The sequence below is a fragment of the Amphiura filiformis genome, chromosome 3 (genome assembly GCF_039555335.1).
Source record: "Amphiura filiformis chromosome 3, Afil_fr2py, whole genome shotgun sequence".
Taxonomy (NCBI): Eukaryota; Metazoa; Echinodermata; class Ophiuroidea; order Amphilepidida; family Amphiuridae; genus Amphiura; species Amphiura filiformis.
The window spans coordinates 75,563,186-75,578,557 of NC_092630.1; the positions used below are offsets into that span (position 1 = coordinate 75,563,186).

Consider the following 15,372-nt stretch of genomic DNA (forward strand, 5'->3'; position numbering starts at 1 on the left):
ATGAATACAAAACCCACCCAAGTCCATACTTTGGCCAAATTGAGTTAAGCATGGGAGATTGTTGCTATACATAGGCCTGTCATATGTATGAAAGAACAACTCAAATTCATCCTCTGTGTCTATTGAGCATGTGAAAAATAGCATGTATGAAAGAATCACCCAAGTCCAGGATCTGAGTCTTGTAACACATTGATTGAAATCCAGTATGTATAAAAGTCCACTTGTAACACATTCATTGCTGGAGAGTGACTTTTGAAACAAAAATGGGTTTAATAAAGGAAAGTGTGTGGCTTATATTACATGGCAGTATGCTTATCAACATTATGCATACCTTTGTGCTTTATTTTATCTTACTAGTGGTAATCTCATTCCAACATTGTTGTCTTTGTATATGATTCAAAAAACCACCCAAGTCCAGGATTTAAAATGAACCCCACGAAGTCTCTGTAATGCTAATCGCCATACCTAATACAGTTTAACCCACTCATTTGCACGTAAAACTTATCATACGGACCAGGTAAATCTAACTGAAGGAATTAAAATGATACACGGGTTTTTTTTCTAAAAATCACTTTCCATGGACTTGGGTGGGTTTTGTATTCATGTATTCAATTGAATATAAAATTGGCAAATCGACGTTTAATATTATACTCGTCGATTGTTTGCCCATGTAAAGGAAAAAAGGAAAACAAAACCTCAAAACAACAACTTATATGCTTTTGCAATTACAATTGCATTTAAATTTCATGCACATTTGCCCACTTCCTTTATCAGTTTATCTCTATTTCCCAGCAAAGTGGTAATGCTAGTTGATTTGCATTTCAGGTGAAACATTTATATATTGGAAGTAAGATACGAATATCCCTGAAGCAATCTACAATATTACGACTCTCAAAAAATTACTTCTGTAATGTTACGACTATCATATATATGAAACCAAAAAACAAAACCCGAGGCACTTTGGACTATGATATTTAATAATTATTATTGTTATCAATATTAGTCGATCTTTTATCTATACCTCTCATATCTCTGATATAAGTAAATATTGTCTTCCTATATCAAATAATGGTAGCCAAAGGGTTTAAAATGGCGAGTCTTAATATTGTTTTATCCTCTTTGCTACTGGTTATAACAATACATTTTTCAGAAACGTACGCAGACATTTCTCATGAGAAGCGAAATTATGATGATAATTACGCCAAAGTTTTGATACTAGGTGCCGGTGCTTCTGGACTTGAGGCTGCAAAATATTTCCATGCTAATGGCATGGACGATTTTATTATCATAGAAGGTGCAGACTACGTCGGGGGACGAGTCCACGATGTCCCGTTTGCTGGGGTCAATGTAGAGTTGGGTGCCAATTGGGCGCAACCTGGGAGCACTGGTATCGTAGCGCAAGTAAAAGAGCTGGCAATGGACGTGCATCTTTCAGACTTTGATTCTTTTATAATTCGGAATGCAAGTGGATTTGATTTAACTGAAATGTCAGAACCAAGATGGGAAGATTTAGAAGTTGCAATTGAGAAAACTTTTGTTATAGCTCAAGATATTATGAAGAACCATAAGCCGGACATGTCTCAGAGAGCTGCATTGCGACTTGGTGGCTGGGTTCCGAGGACACCCCTTGATTATGCCATTGAATACTACGAGTACAACTTCGAATGGGCTGATATACCAGCAGTAACCTCTCTCCAGTCAACGGCATCCCTAGATTATGCAACAGATGTGTTCTTCATAAAAGATCAACGTGGCTTCAAATACATCTTGAACCACATAATTGGATTTATGCAAGAAGATCCGTACTTGAATCATATTCGTCTCAACCAAACTGTAATATATATTGATCATTCTGACGACGATGGAGTAACTGTAACCTGCCAGGATGGGACTGTGTATACCGGCGATTACGCGTTAGTAACTTTCGGACTAGGTGCCATGCAAGAAGGGTTGGTTGAATTCAACCCACCTCTCCCTAAGTGGAAAATAGAAGAACTTTCTCAGTTTATCATGACATCTTTTACTAAGATATTCTTAAAATGGCCAACTAAATTTTGGGATGACGAAGAGTGGATCATCCACGCCAACGAAAGACGTGGGTATTATCCACTCTTTCTGAACTTAGAAGCAAACGGTCTTTATCCTAGGGGTACAAATATCTTAGTAGCCTTCCTGACTTCTGATGAATCTCGTCGCGTTGAACGTCAACCAGACGCAGAGACAAAGGCTGAGATTGAACACCTTCTACGCAGTATTTACGGGCCAGACGCTGTCCCTGATGCTGAAGATATTTTGATCTCGGGTTGGAATCGCAATTCCCTGCACCGAGGGGCATATTCAAACTGGCCGGTTGAGGTGTCCGTGGACTGTTTTAAGAAAATTCAAGCCAGAGTAGGCCGATTGTGTTTTGGGGGAGAACACGCACATGAAGTTTATAATGGATATGTTTACGGAGCTCAACTTAGTGGTGAGCGGGAAGCCAAGAAGACGACCCGATTTATCCAAGAGCAGATTCCTCGCAAAGTGTCGCGAGATTGTATTTGGTGATGATAACCTCACTCCTAGGAATTTTGCTTACTTGAATTTTCAGTTTTACGATAACATGACATTAAAAATGATCAATGAAAAATTATGTGGAAATGTATAAATGGAGGGATTCCAAAATCATTTGAATAAAAATGCCAAACTATTTTTCTTGCTGCTGGACACGTGATCTGAACAGTGGCGGCGCCACGGGGGATGGGGGAATGCACCCAGTCACATCTCTTTTCCCCAAATTTCCTCAGTAAATAATTACAAAAATGAGGACTTTTTGCGGCAATTTTGTGCAAAATATTTTTATCCCCTGAAATTCACTTTGCCCCCCTACAATTCCATCCCGAAAAAATTCTTATGCCGCCACTAGATCTGAAACATACACAGTATACTATTTACAAAGTACAAAAAATAGTCGACTCTTGTTTTTTTTTTTTACATCCAGTAATTGTTTCGCCTTGGGTTGGGATGGCATTGATCATGTTTTTATTGACAGTAATTTGACCGCAATTATGTCAGTGACATTCTGGAAGTTTGTCTCCCGGGTTTTTCTGAAGCAAATTTGTATAATTATTGTATGCATCAATCAAATTACTAGCATGTAGCATGAAAGTTCATCTGTATTGGTAAACTTCATAATTAGTAATTTAAACTTATGATCTCAACACAAAATTAAAACGTACCTCAAATTTTCGGTCACAACTTTAACCCCAAAAACTTGTATCGGCCCCCGTACCTGCTACCGAAAATTTAAGGTACGTCTTAAGGGGTGGGGTATGAACCTTTGGACAGTATTTATTGTGGGACATTAGAGCATATCAGACATATCGAATTGCATTCTGAATACGAAGAATGCCCTTCTGATATCAAATAATTTTGATTTTTTGAAATTTGCAATGTAATACACATTTTATGGCAAATGATTAAAAATTGATATTTTTGATATTTAACAGTACTCGAAGTATTTTTCATAAATCTGATAATATGTACTTAAAGTGTATGTATGTGGGATGAAAAGCCGACGATCAAATGAAAATTTTGACCTTTCGTATTGAAGATATGGATTTTCTCCCCAAAACACCAAAAAAAGTAGGTCTTTTGGGGGCAAAAATCCATATCTTCAATATGAAAGGTCAAAATTTTCAATTGATCGTCGGCTTTTCCTCCCAGCTACATATACTTAAAGAATATATCATTAGATTTTTACTTCAACGACTGTTGTATATCAAAAATGTGAAAAATATCAAATTTTAATAATTTGTCATAAAATTTGTCTTATATCGTGAATTTCAAAAAGTCAAAATTATTTGATATCAGAAAGACATTTTTCGTATTCAGAATGCAATTCGATATGCCTGATGTGCTCTCATGTCCCACAAAAAATACTGTCGAAACGCTCAAAACGCTCATTCCAGATCCCTTAATTTTGTGTTGAGATCGTAAGTTTAGATTACCAATTATGACGTTTACCAACACAGATGAAGTTTCATGCTAGTATACGAAATGAATACGGCAAGGATTGCCTAAATAACATCAGACAGTGGAAAAAAAACCGGGATGTAAAAATCGCCCGGTTTAGTCTCCACCACTGTAAACACCAAAAGATAACACCAGTAAGTCTCCGTTTATCTAGCACAGTCAAAGGAACTAAAGCGGGTAATATTCTGAGGAGAGCGGAAAGATCATTGTTGAACGTAAGGATCGGTCAGATAGTGAGGAAATTGAATGATTTAGAGAGTGAAAAATATCGTATTGGAAATGTTTTAAACACCACGAATGTGTTACCTAGCGTGTAACGGAAGTGACGTCACGATGCGAGCTGTCTTAATTGAAGGAACACGAGCTGTCTAAACGCCGTCAACAACATAAATTCACGCGACTCGTGGAACGATTGAGATATACACAGAAAAACGATTCCGTTGTTGACCATGTTGACATTGTATCTACCGAATCGGCATGTCGCAAACTTCCACCAGGTGAGACTGGCAAACTGAGAGCTATATATAAAGTAGTCAACCTTGTCAGTCGCCCTAATTGTGATATGATTGACTCTAACCTTTCTAAAGAGGAGAGAGAAGCTTTGCGACAGCTTTAGAAAGATCAGTCGATGGTTAGTTTCGTAATTAGTGGTCATCTGGAATATTGAGGAATACCTTCTTGAAATCGAGAAAGAGGTTGGTTGGTATCAACAGAGTTGAGTATTCATTCATATGAAAGACACCCCACATCACGTTGCCAATGCCCAAATTTTTGCTAAAAATTAATATGGGCAACGATTGCTTTACACCTCTATGAAAACATATTCAAAATTCATGTCTAAACAACGTATGCACTGACAAAGCTTAAGCTTGGCTGTTGGAAATTCTTCACCTGACATTGTGATGTGCCCTGAGTAATTTGATTTGATTATTTATCTTTGTTTACAAAATTACATGAGTGATGACATTTTGGGGGAATTCCCCTCTCAAATTGAGCAAAACAAATTGAATCATATCTAATTTGGAATATTTGGAAACCCAATTGTAAAGTGAAGATGACATCGTATGGGATTCCCCTCAGGTAGTGATGTCACGGGATTCCCCTCAGGGAGTGATGTCATGTGAAAGGTTAATGTTATAATTAAGACATGGGGTTTTCCCAGACTGCAGAATAATGTGAAGGTAGTAATTGCCATAATGTAGAATGGGTTTTTTTCAGTGCTTGGTATATAAGAAAATGTAAACATGATTCTTCATGCAGTTTATAGTGCTGATCTGGGCTAGCTAGCTAATATGCTTACAGTCCAATTCCTTCAACGAAAGGAAATTGCGAACCAGAATTATTTCATATGTAGTCAAAGTACTACTACCTGCCAGTGTTGTCGGAGAAGATATAGAATACGTCAAAGAACGTACTTCTTCCAAGAAAGGAATATATATTCTTCTGTCGACTTGCTGAAGTCTGGTTTTTTGATTCAACGCATTGGTCAATAAAAGTGGGGACAACTGCATCGCAGTCCTGCCTCCTGAAGATATTGTGTGAAAGGTGGAAAGAGCACCATTTTTGGAAAAAGCAGCGCAAGGAGATATATTTTGGAGAAAGCAGCGCAAGAAGATAAGTGATTGGAGAAAGCAGCATCATTTTCGTGTGAGGATTTCATACGCAAGGATATTTATAAACGCAAGTGTACAATGGACTTCGCTGATTTTTGCAGGACAAGTGAATAAGGATATATACATCAGTCGTCAAGAACATTGCAAGAACTCTAGGATCACCAACAAGAAGACCGCTGGTTAAGTACTGATAGAGTAAAACTGTGATTGTGTGATTTTATTGTATTATGAAGTATTGTTGTTATATGTACCAATCATACTTTGTTTTCAATTAAAGACTTAGATTTTGTTAGCTTAATCAAACAGTGTATTTGTGTTGTGCATTCGTGTGAGCTCGGGTAAAAGGTGATTTTGGCCTTGAGTCAGGAACCATATTGATCTATGTGTTAGCAATTCTCTAAATTTGCATTCTTTTAAGGAGATGTATAAGAGACATCACTTTAAACAGCACTAATTTGTATTTTGTGTGGTGCTTATGCAGGTTGTCTCAATATATTGAGTTTATTATATTGTTGTTATAATATGAGTTGATATGTTATGTTGATATGGTGGTTGAAGTTTTATGATATGTTGTTTTAGATGTATTATTGCAGGGCCCCGGGTAAGACCAGCGGTTAGCTGATTCGGGCCTACCCTGAATAAAGATTATAAGTAATAAATAATAATAAATCAGGTACGACTCGTATTACAAAATGACCTGAGTGACAAACATTTGGATCCAGTGATCTTGGTGGGTGTTTACTGCGATCTAAGTTAACCTTTTACGGCAGAAGACATTTAGTGAAGGTACTTAATACTCGAATGCTGTGTCATAGCGTAGTGTAATGTTATTGGTGCAGTTACCAATTTATTGACGGAACCCCCGGACCCCTTTTGTCCGAAACAAAAGGCTCCACTTTATGAATAGCTTGTCGGCAAATCAATTTGGCATCAAAGAAACAATGCTTATGAAATACCCTTGGTTGAAACATCCAGTAGGATATTAACATAGTGTTGTCTTCTCTGTTACTGCTATGTAACGTTACCTATAATTCCGACATGACATATTTACATGTGAAATGCGATTCAACAACTCCTCCTATACCTTTGTACAGGAGCCAACCGTTGTTAATTCATGATGAATCCACACTTTTACTGTAGCGTATACGCGAACGCGAGCGAGACTACGCGTTACGCGAGAGCGCGTAAAATTCGTCATGCCTGGAACCTTTGTGCGTATGCAAGCTTACAAGTTGAATTCAGTAATTTTCAGGTAGCGGCTAGCGGCTAAACTTTGCCGTTTTATTCTGTAGTTTTATTGCTGATATTAACAGAGAAATTATCGAAGTTTTTGTAAGGCTTTAGTGACAATGATTAACTGTGAAATAATCGTGAAATAATCGTGAATTATACGATCTTTAGCTTCTTTTCGTTGTTGAAAGGATTCAATCATGTTTCACCGTTGTTCATCACCGTTTAACAACTCGCGTCCGGCGCGTCTGCGTGGTTTACTTCGCTCGGGCAGCTAAAGCTACCCTCGCGAAGTAAACCACGCAGACGACGCGGCCGCATCGTTGTTAAACGGTGATGAACAACGGTGAAACATGATTGAATCCCTAAATTAACAAGAACACGACGAAACGGAATACATCCTATACATCCAAAGAACTATGATAAGAAATTGAATACATTTTTGTAATATAGCAGCTGAAGGTGAAGGTAAATAATTGCTTATGTTGAAATATATAATTATTCTTAAACAAATAAATAAAACAAGGAATAAAAGATAAATAAATGAACATACTTTAAATTGTAGCTCAAAGCCGACACGCCACTAGCGAAATCCGAATTTTCATCTGCGAGCTAACCACCTGATGCACGCTGATTGTTACGTGATCTTCGTATCCCACCGAGGGACTTGCTACTGCTAATAACGTGGGTTTCGACTTACTTATATAACAGATCCTATGTGCTTTATGGGTAAATTATTCCGGAAGTGTTCTCATGGTGATGCAATTATATCACCAAGCCAAGCTTTAATTGATGTTTGGACACAATTGTTGGCGGTGTGACGCAACTATATTTCAAATTCCGTTTAAAATATTGATCAATTATCACATCATTATTCACTTTAAAATTAACGCTATAACATGAGAAATATAACTGTATTTTCCCCACAAAAACTGAAACAAAACAAAGCAAATCGATATTTAATCCCAAGGAACAATGCTGCCAATATGTGCCACTCTGTCCTGAATCAAAAAGTTAATGTTTATTCAAAAAATATATATTAAAAATATTGTATTTTGCTGTAATTAAGCACATTCTGTATTAAAATATTACTTCATATTTGCGAATACCACTTGCCCTGAAAAAAAACCCAGCTAACAAAACCCTTTTGTTTTCAAAAGTAAACGTGACGTGGTATATCAAAAGAGACACTTTTGGGCAAGTTAACAATTTTGAGTGTTTTACATAATGTAGAGATATTTTGCTCCACAACGCCGTTTTCCCTAATGAACTCGGACATTCCTAAGCGAAGATAGTATTTCGTAAGTTATGGTATTATAAAATTGGAAACTGAGATATATCGACCTTTAATACTATTATTGACAATGTTGAGGGTATGAATGATCTTGCAAATTGTCTGGAAAAATACAAGATACCAGTTATATTCCGGTCAGACAATAATTTAAGGGGTACTACACCCTAGCCAATTTTGTGCCTATTTTTGTATTTTTCTCAAAAATTATAGCACATTGGTGACAGGTAATTATTGTACTGTAAAATCAAAGTAAGCGTTTTGAACCAAATTGTCTAAGCCAAACATTCCGATCCTTGCATCACTTGAGCACAAAATACTGTTCAGTGTTTTTTTTTTGGATGAACCATGTAACGGCATAAAATCTGTTTAGGATACTAGTATTATCATGAAACCAACAAATTTACAAACATATTAAGGATGCTATGATAACCTAACTAGGAGCATGAGTAATAACCCTATGAACAGTTTTGGTTTAAGAGGTATTAACCTATAAAGAAAACAGTAAAAAATGACTAGTTCATTCAATGTTTTAGTAATAACAAATATCAGCATTTCAATAGTTAGCAATGTAAGAAAGCACAAAACATGCAAATGAAAATTGGAAATTTTCATTCATATGTTCATATCAAATATACCGACAATCTTCAGTTAAAAGCTTGCAGACATAATAGAAATTGAAAGAAAGCATAAATCCAGCAAGGATGGTGGTATTGAATAACCTATTGCTTATTTCGTTTGGTGAATTTGAACCCACGTTATATGTATCATATTCTTGCGAGCGTCCACAGTTTGTTGGGTAATTTGAGATAAGAATATAATACACAATTATTCTCTCTGAAGCGTACAATGTATGCAATCAAAATCTTTGAAGTTTGTGGCAGATTACACAAATCTGAAAAACGAGATGGCAGTCGTATGTAAAAATTAAGATACAACATGTCCAAAGAAAAACAATGCAACCAAAAGCGATTGATTTGCACCTTAAAGTTACCAATACCTTATGACTCCATCCAGATAATGTCATTTTATATGGAATCCTCCAAAATCCATTGGCCCCACGATATTTCAATATTTTGGTAACGGGCTTACGTTTTCATTGGAATTCCGTTTCTAAAATTCCAAATCCGGACATCCTATTGCACCATTTGTATTTGAAATGGAAATCTGTGCAGATTGATATGACTATAATAATATTGCACTTGGGGTGGAATAATATCGAAAATGGGATAACTCCTAAGTAAAATTTGTCCCATCATGGCACATGTGACAAAATATGTCGACACAATTTTACCAAGGGGCTTTTAAGCTTCCATACAAAACAGCTTGTTTTCAATCAAAATATCACAATTAAGAATATTTAATAACCAAGTTTAGAAAATATTAATTTGTCAATGCAATTACATAGGAGCCTACGTTGTTTAGACATGATTTTTGAATGTGTTTTGATAAGCGGGTAAAGCAATCTGTCCGTTTTGATTTCACTCTTAAAGCTTGCCTCTCTTTCCTTGTAAGTGTGTTAAAGGGTGAAGGACGGAAGATGGAATCAGATGAAGGTTGCTCGATCGATATAATCGTAATGCAACCGCTAGGTCTTGTATCTTATTCCAGATGTAAAATAACTCCCACAATGCATTGCAACACTCAATAGCAAGTGAGTAAAATAACTATCATTCAAAGTGCTGTTCTTTAATAATTGCATTATGGGAAGGTTAAAATTTGATACCACTTCATTCAGAACCAATACCTCTTTTCTGATGACGAAGTCTATAACATATATAACTTCACAAATGCTCCTTCAGTGCTCTGCCATTTTTATGTGATGCATAATGGGAAAAGAACCTCTTATCACATTCTCAATTTGAACTCGGACACCTAAATCGATTCCAATTAAATACAGATCTCGTTTTAGTTTTCTTGTCATCACTGCACTAAATTTATATACGTCCACCCGTGGCCGAATTGTGGGTATTTTGTATAATAAAGATTAGGGTATTTTTTTATAAGAATTGTGCGCAGTTCACAGAAATTTAGGAAACATTTTGAAAATACCAGCTGTTTCCGGAGCTCCGATTTATACCTTGTTTTTACATGGCTTAAGGTTAGCAAATATTGTAAACTGTTGCGATTTGGTAGTTCACATCATTTTGCGAATGGTAGTGAGCTTTGGCAAAAATTGCATTGATCATTTCATGGCGAGTGTGCAGAAGAATTCAAATATTACAGATATACATGAACGTTTGGTCTCAAACAAGTAATGAAGACACTGATACGATGATGAAATTGCATAAGTCGAAATTAACAAAAGAAATTACAACAATTATAGAGTACCGAATTGATGACGTCACAAAAAACTTTGTTTGTATTTCAGTGTTTTGAATACCATGTATCGGTGGAGCATGATGAAAAACATCCACAGTCCAAATTTGGTGGGAATCGGATCATGAGGGCCCGAGATATGGCCGCATGAATACCTAATTAGCCCCATTGAAATCAGTGTAAATTGGCCTGGTTCCAAACAGTTATGAACCGTTGATGTTTTTCATCATGTTCTACTGAAATATGGTCATGAAAATTTTATGACGTCACACTTCAGTACTCTATATGGCCTCATTATTTCTCTAGATATTTTTGAACATGTATGTGAAATAATGGTTAATAATGGTTAATAGCTGGTTAATAATAATAACAGCCTATGTGTACGGCTTTAGGCTAACTTAAAAATTGATATAAAACGTTTGCTTTTTGATCGATTACAGTAATTAATTTTTGTCATTACACTACAATTTTTACTTCAAGGGCTCCTTGATTTCCTCAAATAATTGTTTATAATAATAAATTGAATCCCCTGGCCCTCTATAATTACGCAATGGTACGGTAACCTTAATATTGGAAGCTTCAAAACTGAAATTCTTCAACAATTCAATCATATCTAGATGGTAGATCTCAAGCTGTAAATATAAATTCTTCTTTATCAAATTTTAAAAATATTAATATTGGTGTTCCACAGGGCTCAATTTTGGGACCCTTGTTATTTATAATATTTGTTAATTCATTACCAGAAGCAGCAAATAGTAGTTGTAAATGTGTAATGTATGCAGATGATACTACTCTTTTAGTAAGCTCATCTGACCCCACTGTTCTGGAAAATAATCTTAATGCAAATCTAAAGAAAATTGCTGACTGGTTTCAATCTAATCATTTAACTCTAAATACTAAGAAAACTAAGTTGATGTTGTTTGGAACAAGGCAAGCTTTAATTAATTATAAAAATATACCCCTCATTTACAAAAGTGAGAGCATTGAAAGAGTTGATAAGTATAAGTATTTAGGAGTTACATTTGATCCACATCTTTCTTGGGATGAACATGTTAATTATCTTTCTTCTAATGTATCAAAACGTATTGGTGTTATTTGTAGAGTGAAAAAGTATCTTCCTGTTTATCAGTTAAAACACTTGCCCAAGCCCTTGTCTTTCCTCATTTTGACTACTGCAGCTCTGTTTGGTCAAATTTTAGTGCTTGCCACAAAAATGAGCTTCAGATTCTGCAGAATAGACTTGCCCGTATTTTACTTTCTGCAGACATAAGAACACCAGTGGACAAAATGATGAAAGACCTGGGCTGGGTTAAACTTGATAGTAGGTGGGAGAATCAGTTACTTATTTTTAGTTTTTAAATGTCTAAAAAACATTGCTCCACATTATTTGTCGTCTCAATTTACCTTCACCTCCTCTTCTCATTCTAAGAACACTCGAAATCGATCACATAACAAATTGGTCGTTCCAAGGTGGAAATTATCAGAGAACATTTCATTATAGAGCTGCCACTTCATGGAATAGACTTCCTTATAATCTCTGTGCCAATTTGGATTCTCTAAGCTTGAATGAGTTCAAGAATGCCTTATAATTTTGTATGTATTTTAAGTTAATAAGGAACTTATTGTAGCCCTCCTCATTAATATGTTAATTTGAACTTGTTCTATATTTACATGTTTGTATATTAATTATTCATATTCTTATAATGTTATTTGTATATGTTATCAGGGCTTCCAGGGAGACCAGTACTTTTGTATTGATGGAATTTTCCTGAATAAATAACGAATAAATAAATAAATAAAGCTTTTTCAAGCATCTATTTATCAGATTATTTCGTGTTGTACACGTCTTGGGGGGGGTGTCAAACAGAATATGCCAAATTGACTAATTATTCTGTTCTCAAACAGCACTAATCAATAACCTCAATAGCGGGTGGAAAAATCATACGCAGCCACAACAGCCTCCTCCTCATGCTGCTCACCAGCCTGGGGTAGCATTCCATTCTTCAACCAGGATTCGTCGCAGGCCGTTTAATGTGGTTGCATTGGCTACGCTGGCACGCACAGCACGACCAAGCTGGTCCCGCAAGTGTTCAATCGGGTTCAGGTCTGGGCTTATGGCAGGCCATTCCATTCTCTCTACTCCCATATTCTGTAGGTGATTACTGTCTTAATATTGTCATCTTGGAGGATTGCATTAGGTCCCAGATTGCGAAGATATGGGATTGCAGCCTGCTGCACAGATTAATGGTCAATTTGGCACATTCTGTTTAAGACCTCACTACATTCACAAGACGTGTACTCACCGTGAAAAAGGTGATTTGTTTCAAATGTGGTGTCATTGTAAAGGGGAATAAATTAGCTGTCCATTAATATGCAACACGATATAAAGATTTCAATATAGATGTTTGAAAAAATGAGGAGTTTATATAGAATCGCTAAATTTTACATCAGCAACAACATGCAGTCTCTGTTTATGTTAAACAAATATAGCTTTCAACTGTTTTAAACATACCTATATCACTCCTCCCCAAATTCGAATCCAATTTCACGCATTCCTACCTCAATGGCAGACATTAGAGACATTGCGATTTCCAAACGTAAACATCGGACGTACGTTGATCTATTCAAAACCAAACTCCTGTTTCGAAGCGAGGTCACGTATTTAGCTATTTTTGAAGATATTCCACGTGCGAAATCGACGTAGATACATCGTTGAAAATGCACAAAATTTTTCCATTTCACAATATGTTAAAGACAGTCAAAGATAATGAACAAAGGAAGGAAAGTCTGATTATTATTATGATCTTTTTTGTTTGTAACAAATCATTATAATAAAGGTACAGCGATGTGTTAAAAATAGACTAAATTTAAACGCAATATTCATACACAAAGATTGCCCATTGAAATGTGTGTGATACTTTGCGTACAAAAAATGACATTGCGATTTCCCATTTTGGATTCCAACGTAGAATAAAACGCAGATGCTACGTCACTGTACGTTGAAATATGCTGATTTTATCTCATGTATAAGTCTATGCAACGCGCCCAATTTACAGGACGAAAAAGTCTCATTTTGAAAGTAAAGTCATGATGTATGGATGTAGTGATCTTTTAATCTACCAAAATGTTTTGGAGCAACTATAATATTTGGGGAGCACAAAAAAACAATTAAGTTTAATCAGCATGTAGGTCAAAATTTTAGTCCAAATCAAAAGCGGCCTGTTTGAATTAGGCAAAGACTCAGCTTACTGTTATTTTTTCAATCACTATGCCCTCTATCGACCTAGATTAGATTAAATCAAATATTATAGTCTTTATTCCAGCTGACTCGTTCTCCTTCGTGACGAATGAGCAGGATCCCGTTTGGAACCGAGACTAGCAATATTTAACACCGTATTAACTTACATAAAAACGTACGTTCCACGTGCTGCGTTTGGAACATCGCAATCTCTCTAATGACGGGATCCATCCAACCTGAAATGTGAAATAATGTGGGCTTGGCGGGAATTTTAAACTGCATTCCACCACCAGTGTTACGATTACAACGAAATACAATAGAAGATCGATTTTAAGTGGATTTTATTTATCCAATTCAGCAGTCACAACACAGTTTGGTGCGGATGGACCTCAATAATGACCGAATGAATTCTGACCATCACTTGGCTCGTTGGACTCTTCTATTGTTTCTACGAAACATATTCATTCGAAGTGTAGCTTGATTCATTAGGCAATGCAAATGGACACAAAAAGTTTTTTATGTTCCTTCCACTTGACATAACATATCGTAAAACGTATCTCATCGTGCTTTAAAACAAAAAAGTCTCAGGTCATCATATGTTGAAATTTTGGTCATTTTGGGGATTCATCCTTCTGCTCTTAATTGATAATAATGTCTTCTCACTGTGAGACTTTCATGTATGGGAAAATTATGCTTGAAATTACCTATTTTTTCCATTGAAACCTATGTTATAGAGAATTGGGTGGTATTGAACCTAATAAAAGCGATATACAATATCCTGGATATATTCTTTGGTTAAATAAACGTGACCCTTTTGAATTAAAAAATCTCAAACCAACAAAATCATCAAAGGCACATAGCTGGTCAACAATATTCACTTTTTGAACCGAATATATCAGAGAAACCATTATCCGTCATCAGCGGTGCAATGCTGTTGGTTGCTGCTGGTGGACTGACTGATGATTCTCTAGTATTTCTAGATGTTGACAATGTCCTTTTTGTCCTTTGTGATGGTGTTTCTAGAAGAGAATCATATATTCTATAAAGTTCTAGGCCCCGTCACTATTTAGGGTGGGCTGGTTTCTTGTTTGTTTTTAATGGCTTCCTTCCTTCATCATTTCCAATGTCCGGTTTATGCCCGGTGTCCTTGCTGTGCTCTGCTAATGCCGATTTATTTGAGGTTGTCTTGGCAGTGTGTTCTTTCAGATGCTCGCCTGGGGTTCGTTTTGTTTCAACCACGTACACTTTTTCACAACCTTCACAGGGTACACGGTACACAATTCATGACTTGTCTTCCTTGCGACTCATAATTGGCAGGTTGCGGGTTCGAGCCCCGGCGACGCCATCGTGTTGTGCCCTTGAGTACGGCGCTTTATCTCGATTACTCCTGTTTAAATGGGTACCGACATTCTTAAATGCTGGGAAGGTAACAGACTCGCTGTAGAGGAGGTGTAGCGATCCCCCTATAGCAACATTACTTGGAGGAGTCTGGCCCAATCGCCAATGAAAGAGAGACGGGCACTCCGATCACTGTTTATACAGGATCGTCTCCTTTACTTTACTTTTTTACTTCCTTGCGAGGTTTGTCTTTCGGGGAAATAAGTAATTGACGAAGCGTTTACTACCGATACACCGTAACTGCCAAATATTCTTTTGATCAAAGCGGT

At 36.4% G+C, this 15,372-nt stretch overlaps 1 protein-coding gene across 1 annotated transcript; it reads left to right on the top strand.

Annotated features, from left to right (window-relative positions):
- Positions 1-1,089: 1,089 nt before the first annotated feature.
- On the top strand, positions 1,090-2,547 carry LOC140147504 (uncharacterized). The gene has a single exon (XM_072169284.1). It carries the CDS (start codon positions 1,090-1,092, stop codon positions 2,545-2,547), a length of 1,458 nt encoding a protein of 485 aa, XP_072025385.1.
- Positions 2,548-15,372: the final 12,825 nt, after the last annotated feature.